The sequence below is a fragment of the Poecilia reticulata genome, linkage group LG3 (assembly GCF_000633615.1).
Source record: "Poecilia reticulata strain Guanapo linkage group LG3, Guppy_female_1.0+MT, whole genome shotgun sequence".
Classification (NCBI taxonomy): domain Eukaryota; kingdom Metazoa; phylum Chordata; class Actinopteri; order Cyprinodontiformes; family Poeciliidae; genus Poecilia; species Poecilia reticulata.
This window is the reverse complement of record NC_024333.1, coordinates 23,927,021-23,939,120: the sequence shown is the minus strand read 5'-3', so window position 1 is coordinate 23,939,120 and position 12,100 is coordinate 23,927,021. Positions and strand designations below refer to the sequence as shown.

Genomic DNA, 12,100 nt, shown 5'->3' with positions numbered 1-12,100 from the left:
ACACATCAGATCTAGTTGCCACTTTCAGGTTCTGTTCTAGAGGTGTCCCCATGTCACTCTGAAGTGGTAGCAGTCTTTGGAAACAGAGAGTTTCTCAGCAATGGGCACGGCAACTTAGGGGAAAAGATAAAATAATTACTTTTTTGACAGGCTTTTATTTTGAAATTACACATCAGATCTAGTTGCCACTTTCAAGTTCTGTTCTAGAGGTGTTCCTCTGTCATCCAGAAGTGGTAGTAGTCTTTGGAAACAGAGTTTCTCAGCAATGGGCATGGCAAATTAGGGAGAAAAGATAAAAAATGACTTTTTAAAAAAGCTTTTATTTTGAAATTATACATCAGATCTAGTTGCAACTTTCTGATATATATATGAGAGAGAGAGAGAGATTAGTTTTTATTTTGCATTAGTTTTTCAGCATATATTTTCTGTTTGCAAATGTAGCGGCTGGAAACCTATATTGAGTAGCTCAAACATGGACCKGATGTGCGCTTTTATTGTGAAAGCAGCACGTAAATGGGTGTACCATAATGTCTTGAGCTACCGCGCACTTGTATATCGTGTGCTGGGCCGGCGGGACGCAGAGCCGGCTAGCTTTACCGTGGTATTAATGAAGGGGAAAAAACTCAACCCAGACTTTAAGTTTAGGATCTGGTTCGCAGAGTATGAACTTAAATTTGTTTTCCCAATTATTCAATGGGGGGAAAAACCTAAGCTCAGTTAAGTAAAATAAAATTGCAACTAAAACTTTTGGAATTGTAATGATTTCTTTTTTAAAAAAACAAATAGTTTTGTTTAAAAAACTTTTTTAAATTAAATAACTAATTTTTGTCTTGTGAACTTAAAGTTATTTGCCAAACATAAACATTTATTTGCACACATCATAAATCTTTTGTTGCGATTTTAGGCCCTGCTCAAGACATCATATGAGAATCACAAGCAAAACTTTGACTCCAACAAAAACTTAGAATATTAAGAAAAGATTTCTGACATGCAAAATAAGTTTGTTTTGCAAAAAAAAAAATGCACTTCATGAGATGAATGTGATTTAAATGTTTAAAAAAGTTTTTTTAAGCAAGTAGGCTTTTCTCATGGTGGCATGCATTAACAATTCAATTTTTGCTTTTGTTTTTTGCTTTTTTCTGCAGTTCATGGTTAAAGTTTGATGCAGCTCTGCTTTCCTGAATGGACCATCTTCATCTCCACTGCAGCAAAAAGGCAGGTCTTTTTTTTTTTTTTTTATAGATTACAGTCCACTAATCTGTAATCTAGATTACAGATTACAAGGGCACATATAAACAAGGGCACATTGTGCCCTTGTTTATATTGTGCCCTTGTTTATTGTGCCCTTGTTTATATTTTTAATAGTGTAATTCTGTTACACTAATTAAAGACAAAATATGTCTGGTGGTCCAGCTCTGATTTACATATCTTGCTAAACTGCAGGTTTGAATATTGAAATACTTTCCTATAACAAAATAGACCTGCAGAAAGAAATTACTAATAAAATATCTTACATAGGCATAGTGTGATGCGCTATATATTAAGATGTTCGTTAGCTTTGATTGTATATCTCACATTTTTGTAATTTATCATTGTTTATTAAACTCTGAAAGCTGAGAGGCTTTGTTAATATTTGGTCCTAGAATGCGGTTAGATGTGCCCTTTCTTTTTTTGAGCACCTGCCCCTTTAGTGGTCTCTGCACTGGCCTGAATGGATGCCTACAGACACAAAGCAGAGCAGGACAGGGCAAACATTAATACCCTGGCATGAGATAGAACACTATGTTTGTTTGTTTTCTCCTAACCTTGGGTTAATGTCTCTACGACTCCGGATATCTGGGCCATGAGTTTTTTCGCAGTTCACTTTCTCTTTTCCACACTCTAATTTCCCTTTTTTTTTTTTTTTACTTCTTCCTCAGTCCACATGACTTTTACTCTCATTTAAAATCCTGTTTGAGCTGGTTCCTGGTGAGCAGTTTTTCAAAGAAGGAGTATTGCCCTGATGTTGTCAAACCTATCAGCAGCTGATATCTGCAAAGGATAGTTTGCATGTTTGGCTGAAATGTTTGGGTGTGCTTCTGCATGTGTAATCCCCTAAGGAAAACAGATGATTGTAATAAGTTCTTTGTGTCATGCACTAGCATCAAAACATTCCAAAACATCTAATTTATATTGAAAACTATCTGCATGTTAAGCTGTCAACTACTGAAATATTGAATGTTCCTGTGGACAGAAAAGACATTTACTGATTTGTATGAAATTCTTTCTAACTTTAGGACTGATTGTATTTGACATTGATTCTCCTTTGCAAATGTGATTAAATGTGTTGTCTATGGTGAATCAGTGTAACTTATTCTGGTCTGAGACTGTATCTCTGTGATAAGACACGTAATGTGCATTTAGGTGTGTGAGAGGAGACATGGTGCTATGTTATCTGAGCTGTTTTCTTATCAGAGAGATTTATAGTCTCAGCCAGGGCATCTGGTCTCGGAGATGTGATCCGCAGATGTTTTAGAGAAACTGAGTGGCACACAGAGGGACACATAGATAGCTGGGTTGGTAGATAAGCACATTTGGCAAAATGGTTCTTAAGAAAGAGGAAACTCTGTGTTCTTTGCACTTGCTTTTTTGATGGCGTCAGCTGTCACTCAAGTTTTATCTGTTATGTCAGTTGTGGAACTGCCTTTGCAAATTAGTCTCCAGTATCATTATGACTGTAGTTTCTAGAAATAATAGAGTTCTTCACAGAAGAAGGAATTCCTTCATTACACACCATATTACATTCACATTACCATGTAACTTATGTGATGGACTCCAAGTTTAGTCATTCTCTTTGATTTTCATCTTTAGCTTGAGTTCTGTGATTGTCCTACAGTGTTTACTTTGTATTTGGTTTATATAGTTTTTATTTTGTGTTTTACATTTAGTAGGTTATTTGGTCGTTTTGCTATTTATTGGTTTCTCCACTGCCACTGTTATTGATATGATTGCAGACATTACCACCAATACCACCAATACCTCTCTCTACAGTCCCTTGCTGCAGTATTAGATAAGGCAAAGAAAATAGAAGTTGCCCTCTAAGATCAGAGCAACATAGCAGAATGGCCCTGTGTCAAGAATCCAAGAATAATAATTTGTATTCAGGGAAGTTTGCTGTCAAAGGTTGCCGCTCCATCAAAAAACTGCTGCAAATCATTTGATAGGAGTTTCTCGAATACCTTAAAGGGCAAAAAGGTTAAATAAAAGAAATTAAAGACCATGTGGATTTCTCATCAAGGACAAGGCCTCTGTTTGGGTTATTTCCTGATCACCCGATGTTTGACCAAACTTTGAACCCTTACTTTTGGCAAATAATACCAGTCAATGCAAAGGGCTTCATAGGTGGTAGCTAACTGAACTATAAGAAACAATGTTTGAGGTAAGAACAAGAAAACCTTTATCCAGCAACGTTTGGCTTGAGCAGCACTGAAATACGAGAGGTTGTAGAAACTAGTCAACTTTTTCGATTAGACTAATCGATTCTTTGCTCTGCAATGACTTTTACACGTCACGTTGACTAGTGGCAACCAAGTGACAAAACTGCTTTTTCCAAGAAGATAAAATAGGAGGAACTGTTAGTTTTTCAGATAGTATTGTATATAGATGTAAACTCTTTTACCAAAGAGATCCAGAAAACTCAAATTATGCACAAAACAGGTTATTTTGTTTACAGAATTTAGTTAATTTTAGTTGAATTTTGTTTTCTTCACTACGAGAAAGTAATGGAAAGTATTTGTTTAGACATTCATCTACCTAACCAAAGCATTATTTAGTAGATAATGGGAGGTTTATTTAGAGAACCTAAAATTTGTTTAAATTGTTGAGCTTTTAAACAAAGCATATGGAAAAAATCCACAAATATCTAGGAAATCATTCTTCTGACTTCTTTTACACTTTATTTTATACATATTTGTGGGGGTTTGAGACCACAGCCTCTCTCAGTCAGTTAGGTCTTGCTGTTGAAAACTGGCATGGCTCCTTTCAGTGGCTCTCTCAGTCTAGCAGTAAGCACAAAGGGCCGCTGTGTCTCAGTGGTAGATTAGCCAACACAGAAAAAGGGGAATGGTTCTCCACCCCCACCTGAAATTCATCCGGTTGATTTATTTATTCACAACACTCCTTCCAAAAAGACAGACTCTTCATCTGAAGTCAACTTAGCTTCGGTGCTTCGGAAAAAAAAAGGAACCAAATATTTGAATGCTTATTTCCTTATAAGTGACGAACATTAGTTGTTTTACCAATCGTGGCTTGTAAAAAGCAGCTTCTGAAGCATGCAAGTGACTGAACACTCAAGTTAAGGACCCTAAAAGGATTTCACCTAAATGAAATTCAGCCATCTTAAATCCAATTAATTACAGCTGGGCTCGTTCATAGAAAAACATCTCAGTATCCTGAAGTAACTAATCAAAGGAAACTAGCTTCACATGGCTTTGCTGTAGTACAATGCAATCTTTTAGCGCACAGACTGAGGGACAATGTTGCAAAAGGAAAACCAGAGACTGATGCATTGAAAAAGTAGCATGCTTTCTTGACATTACTGTTGCATGTTTTTGTTATCAGAGTGACCATCTGACTTTGCCTTTGAGAGAAAATGTCTCTGCTAATGCAATATGTGGTCCATCTGAAACACAGAGGACCAAAACCCTTACTTTCATTAACTTAAGCGAAATTGCTTAAGTTTTGCTTAGTGGTTTACCAATGAATAATTCAGATTTAATCTGAAATAGATCCTTTATGGTTTCATAATGACAGAGATAGAACACATAAGTTTGCTCTGTATGATAAAGACTGCAAAGTGATCACCTTAGAGATCAAAGAATTGCCTAAAATGCAGTTTTCAGAGTCTTGGATCAAGAACCGCCTCACTGAATATTTCCAAGTGTCAGAATGCTGTCAAGAGATTTTAAAAAAGGAGCTACAGCAGCAGTTCCGCTAGCTGTGTCTTTGTCACAGCAAGTGGAACTTTTTTGTGTTTTATTACAAAAACAAAAAGACATTATCATCTGTCATGTTGTACATTGGTTGGTGAATGATGAATTGCAGAGAGGCAGAGGCATCTCTGAAGAATGCTTTAATAAAAAAAATTATGAAAAACCTTACAAGAACCACAAGGAAGACGGGGAGCCAGAGCCAAAACAAAAATCAGGAATCCAGAACAAAAGGACCTGCACTGATTAGCTAACTGATTGCAGGTATGAGGGGAGGAAGCTGAAGACAGACTGAGGAGAGGGAGAGAGAGAAAAAGTTTCAAGGGGGCGATGAAGAGTACCCAAGAGAATATGAAATTACTCTAATACTAAAGAATAACTAGACCTAAAAATATAATGAAACTAGGGTAACTATGCAAGAAATAAACATCACTCGAAACACTAAGAAGAACTTAGCTAAAGTAAAACTGAAGACAAACTGATCTAATCACAGAAAGAGACGAAGGAACAGAGAATAATCCAACCTCAAAAACAACTCAAACAACCCAAGAGCATGAAACTCGTCCATTTTTACTGTATGTTTTAAGTAAAAATTTACATTTTTAAATAAAAAAAAAACAAACAAATGAGAACTCTCCCCCCCAAATCAAGATTGTCAGTTACAACTTTGAAATCTACATTGGCTGCTGTTGATTAAAAAATAGTGACGATGGAAGCAGTAACTGTTTCTTTGGACTTCTAGTAGTTTGTATCTCGCTGGATTTTTAGGAGGGTGAACTGTCCTCCGTATCTGGGTGTTCTCTATTCGGCACAGAGATCAGTCTACTTAAGCCACTTATCATTTTGACTTTGTCACTTTATATTGCAGTTATTTGCTTTACGTTCATCTTGCAAATACTTGATACCAAAGTCAATCTGAGTACATTTTTTTGGGTCTGGACAGTAAATTTTCTCCTGATCTTTCCTCTTCCTTTCAGAACGAAACAATTTACCCATAAAATGTTAAAGCTTCTAACATCCAAAATTGTTTTTCTATGGTCCTCTTGTATACTAACTCAATGACAAAACTGTAACACTAATAAATGGTTTAAGCTCTGCTACAGAAGGTTTGATGTTTTTTTTCTGCCAAAGAATTAATGTCGCCAAGGTTTTGCTTGACCAATCACACTTTGAAGTTTCTTTTTTATTTCTTCAAATCCAAATCTTTAGTCCCGGACACAAACTGAAAAGGCCCCTGGGTTTATGTCGAGCTAATCATGGTATCCAAAGGTAATTGGATTGACTTAAATCCCCACAGGCAGAGTATTAGAAAATCCTAATCAGTGTCAGTGGTAGAAAGACAAAGGGGCTCTTGGCTTTCACATACAATTAGTTTGCAAACCCACTAAGAAGAATTCATCCATAATGCGTAGATACTGTATAAACCAATTCAGGCAGTAGCTTTAAAATGTATCATACAATATTTAAAAGACAGTTTAAAATGTGTGGAGTTTAGATGTAATAGGGTTGCAAAAATGTTTTAAATAAAAGTCAATATTCTTTGAGGACTAGTATTTGAAGAAATCGAATGCAAATCACATCGAATCACATTTTAGCAACATAATTTATTTTTTGTGCTTTTAAATAGTCCACCCATCCATTTTCTTGCACCCTTGTCCCTCAGTGGGGTCGGGAGGAGTGCTTTTAAATAGTATCTTACCATTTTCTGTCTATGCCCATTGGGACACCAACTCACCTTTCTCAGTAAAGTTATTCTCAACTGTACTGCAACTTACAGCCAGTCTCAGATATAATGTAAACACATCGTTATAATATAAAATAAATACAGTCTGCCCAGCCCAATTGTTAGATATAAGATATATAATTATGGAACAAAGTGGAGTAAAGAATTCACTGCTATTGTCTTAAATAGTTTAGGAAATATTTATGGAACAGCGAAAAAATATTTTTGCTGTTCTATATTTTCAACATCCAACATTTTATTATCTAATATCTAGTGATAATTATTTGTTATTCATTGACTATTAGTGGATTAGTTAAGCCTGTAATGTGATGTCTTACCGCTAGAGGGAGATCTATTTGCAATCTCTCTTTAAAACTGAAAATCTAAGACCTTCACAGTTATGTTTATGACACATTCAAAGGCTGCCATCTAGTGGAATATATTTTCAATTGCAAGTCGGAAGGGTAAACTGGTTGTATCAAAAGCTAAATTCTTGTTCTACTATTAATTGCCATACAAGCATAGGAAGAAAAAAAATGACCTATTAGATTTTCTGTCATTGGAAAGAGGTTGTTAAACATCCTGCAGTTGACATCTTTATATGATACCTTTGGACTTACAAGTTTGAAGGAGGTTCTGAAGCCTCTACCATAAGTTTTTCATCCCAAGTTGACCATTCTGGGTCTTGTGTTTCCATGGACATTCCCCTCCTGCCTGCGCTTCTTTGTGCCTCACTGAGTAATCATGATGGAAGAAATGAGTGTGGCAGTCTCTGACTTCCTGCTGCTCACTGACCTGCACAAAGCACCACATGAGTTACAGACTGACCTTGGTGGACAGCATTTCATAATTACTGCTATGTAAAAAGTCATGGAAAGAAATCACTTTAGTCATTTGAAAGCATCAGGTTTCACATAAAGACAGCAAGTGAATAGTCTTTTATTTTTCTTTATGGGAACTAATCTAGATAACTTACATTTATTATGTCTGAAAATGTGTGTTTAATTTACCACCATACTGACGAAGCAGTTTTACAACATAATCTAAACTTTACGTTTGCTGTGTTACATCATGAAAAAAGTCAAGTAATCAAGTCTGCACTTCTGAGTTCCAGTCAAGTGGTTCTTCTATTTTTTCTGTAAAATAGTAAAGTAAAATACAGACCATCTCCTTTTGAAAGTTTAACATTAGAAAATGGTAATTACAGAAAAAAAATAAATGGAAAGACTTTTTAACTAAAGAGCACAGCAGCAAGATTGGTAGCTGTCAGCTTACTAATAACAGGTTTTCTAAAGCATGCCCTTGATTGGCTATTTTAATGTTTACAGGCAAGCTCCTATTTTTGGAAAGACTGTGCATTACACTCTGTTTCAACAGCTCTGGATCATGACATTAAATAACATACAGCTAACATACAGTCTGTCTTATTTAGCACAGAATTTGGCAACTTTGTGTGAAGAAGCAGAATATCCCTGAGTTCAAAGACTGCAATGACGTCTAATTGTTTACCTATTAAACATGGGCACCAGGAGTCGTTGTTTGTTTTCTCTACTAAATAGCTGTCTAAATATTTCTTTTTCACTTTTAACCGTCATTCCTTGCTGCTACAATGCGTCAGCCTGTGTTTTGGGGGAAAACCCCCCAGAAAAATATCGATGTGTACCTTTGAACAGACAGAGGCCAGCCTGTTAGCTGTCCTTATGACACAGACATATGAAGGGGTCACTCTACTATTTCTCTGATGAGTGCATTGTCCTGCATGATTCGGGAGTGAAAATGTATCCCTGACTTCTCAGAGCAAACCTGAGTGCCATGTCACTCCTTCTGGTTGAAGGGGTTTCTTTTAACAGGCACCTCTCCCTAGACCTCCAGAGCCGCTGAGCACAGACAAAAAAAACCCCATCAGAGGCTGGCTCGGGGGCGGGGAGTATGATAATGCTCTTCAGAGGAAGTGAGCGCAGTGTAGTGGAATGTAGTTGCCATTAGTGGGAGTTGAAGTGTGGCTGGCTAACAGTTAGCCACACTAAGTTGAGTTTGAGCTGAAGAAAAGAAGAAGAGGAATGAAAACATGCCTCACTTCACAGTCGTACCAGTAAAGGATCAGGCTCAGTCCAGCTATGACAGTTTGGAAGGGATTAACTGGGTTGATTACAGGGACACTGGACAGGACTGCCCTGACAATCAAGATGGTGCTGATGGTAAGTCTCATAACTTTTATAGTCTATTTTTAACCCAGATGGAAAGTCAGCTTGAAGATCCATCTTTAAATGTATACCTTTTTACTTGCTCAAACCACAGCACAAGCAAGTTAACTCTTGTCTTGGGAGCTTTGTGAACATCTGGTTGAATGGTTACCATGGCAATAGTCTATGACCGGAAAATGTTTTTCTAAAATAATCAGATCTATTTTGCACAAATTACCTAAAGTAAAGTTGGAAAGAACATTTTTAATGTTCTGTTCTTCCTTTTTTCCCCCACATAGTCCTGGACTTAAACAGAAATGCAAGCCTATAGCTCTGACAAAGGAAAAACAAAAGTGGTGAGAACTGTTCAGGGAAAAAAAACACACACACATTGGGGGTGGGCCTGAATCTTCAAACAAAAGATGGGGCTTTCTTTGTGCCAGTAGAGGATCTCTTTTCACAAGAAAAGATTGGTTGCTCACAACACACGAGCAAATTTCTCCCCTCCTCACTTCTCTGCCTCTCTGCATGTCTCGGCTGTCATTCACTTGAATCAACCCAGAAGAAGCAGGGCCAGGACATAAGTTATCCACAACAGATGAAAGACGAGCAGAAAGAAGTGCAGACGATAGCTTCTGGAGACGGTTATTTTACTTTGCTTCATTTTTTGTGTGAAAGCAGCGTCTGTTTATGTGGGCTAAAACCACAGAAACCTAACTTTTTTCTGTCTCTCCAAGTGAAAGACTCACAAAGGCGTGGCCTTTAAATAAGGCAACCAGCTACCTTAAGGATGGGCTGAGCACAAGCTGTCTCACTGACATGTAGCATAAAGTTGAAGTTATAGTAATGTTGATTTGGTTATGAACTGTTTTCCACTGAAAACATGAAATGGAGCAGAAATGAAATTTAAAAACATAACTAGTCACATGTTTTTCTAAGCTTTTAATAAATATGTAGATTTGAAGATATGCAAGTATTTTAGGTGGTATTTGAATTCTAAGACCTTAGCATGTAAGGTCTTGTTGCTTCAGCTGTTGGCTTGCATATTTCTGGAATGCATGAAAGCCTCCCATTGCAAACAGCACAGAGAGACAACTGCCTTCTAGTCTTTGTGTAAAACATTGTAGTACACAAAATACGCAAACTTGATGTCATAATGCATTCTAACCGAGTTATGGGAAATTTCCTGCACTGTCAGAGTTTCTAGAAATAATCTTAAGGCATCATGTTTGTGTATTGCTTGAATTGAAACATGTTATTACGCTTTCTATTTTTGTGGACGTTAACACAAACAAAGCATCTGTTTGGAACTTGCACATGGAGTAGTTGTATGCATGATCACAATATTCACTTCTTACTTTTTCCTAAAAGTGTGGAAAAATGGGTGGGGATGTGGTCAGATGATTAAAGTCAGCATAACGTAGGAGAACATACTGCATGAATCCCAACAGGAGTAGGCGGCTGACCGTGTTAGATGCTATGAGTCGTCCAAAGTGTGACGTGCAATTCATGGAGGAAGTGACACAGTGCAGAGTCTGTTCCAGGCACTGAACTCAGCTCTGTGAGCAAAGGGCAGTACCGACATTGTGGTTATTGCTCTGCCGAACTGCATCCCTTGAAATAGCACCAGGACTGGAAACTATTTGTTTTTGTACTGGTCTTTCCTGCTCCGTTGTCATGTGTAGAAAGCAGAGCACACAGAAAGACGTGGGTAGCAGGCCTTAAAAAATGTTGTCACTGTTTATAGTAAAGATGGCAGAGATAAATGAACTGATTATCAAAACGGTTTTGCAGTTTTTAACATTCAGTAGCATTTATGTTTTAAAATGTCTGAGTAGTTCTAGCTTCCTTTTAATTCTGTTGCCAGGAAACAACTTTGTGAACTAAAAGTTTGTTTCTTGTCCTACACCATCATCTTCTATATGAAATTCAATGGTTGATAATTTAAAAATCTCATATCCTCAAGAGGACTCTTTATAAATATTACTGCAAATGAATATTGTAGTAAAATGTTAGATTTTGGTCAACATATTTTGGGAGTATATAAAAAAAGACTTATAAAAGAACTCCTACAGTGAAGCTAATTAATTGATCAATCATACAGCTAATTCTGTAGGCAAACATCTCAGTCTAATTAAAAAATGAATAGCCTCCATAACATAATGCTAATTAATACAATACTTTAAGTTTCTTGTTTACGTAAGGTGTAGAGATGGTAGGTGAAAGTTTAGCAATGAGTCAGAGTACAGTAAAAGTTCCATATGATAGAATATAAAGCAGAATTTTTCAGTTTTTACTTCAATCAAGCCTTAATGTTCAGATTTGTAAACTAAAGGAAATAAAGTTTTAAAAACGGATTAAATGAGTTTGAAATTTAATTTAAGTTACGAGTTTTCTATAAGGGATTCTCAAACATCTTGCTACTGCAGTGTTTTATCTGAAAACTGTCTTCCCTCATTATGACTCATGGTGGTGTGACACCTTTAGTTAAAATCTTTTCTGTTGCAGCTACACAATTTTCCCATATTTTCTGTGGAGGTACATTTGTTTGCTTTGAAACTTTTTGACATTATTTTCTTTTGCTTGTTTGTCTAAGGTTTTCCAAAATGTATTGTATTTGATACACCAACACAAAGAGGTGCACAATTGTGTGATGGAAGTGAATTGTGTTGTTTTTCAAATTTTTTTGAACAGGAATCTGAACTGTGCTATATTATTCAGGCCTCTTTATTCTGATGACCCTAAAAATGACTTTAAAAACTTATGTAAATATAGTCATCTTGTGTGCAATTGAATGTAGTTATGTACACCTCTTCTATGAAGACCTCAGATGTTTTTGTGAATGTTGGTAAAGTAAAGAAATAGCAGTACCAGGAACTGTTATTCTCACCTTCATCCATCCATCCCTCCATCCATTCCTCTATGGATGGAGGGATGTACCATCTTGCAGGGTACAACTTTCTCCCACAGCCTAAAACATCCATGTTATGCTAACTGAATATTATGAATTGATTCCATTAATTAGGATGTATAGTTGATTCATTGTACCTAGCCATAAGTTAGATTATTCATTTAGTACCTACTGTCACCTGCACAAAGCTGGCAGCCTTGTCTGACTGATGATTATTGATTTCTCAAATGCTTTTAACACAATTTAGCCTGCTTAGCTCCTCCTTGGGCTGCCACCTTATCGTGGTGGAGGGGTTTGAGTGTCCCAATGATCCTAG

The 12,100-nt window shown here is 36.7% G+C and overlaps 1 protein-coding gene across 1 annotated transcript in view; it reads left to right on the top strand.

The window, feature by feature from the left end:
* The first annotated feature begins 8,644 nt into the window (after positions 1-8,644).
* Positions 8,645-12,100, top strand: part of slc12a4 (solute carrier family 12 member 4) — a 28,763-nt gene continuing 25,307 nt past the window's right edge. The window contains exon 1 of the mRNA XM_008405580.2: positions 8,645-8,888. Within this exon, the coding sequence (XP_008403802.1) occupies positions 8,759-8,888 (130 nt within the window). The 5' untranslated portion in view covers positions 8,645-8,758. The remainder of the gene's footprint in view (positions 8,889-12,100) is intronic.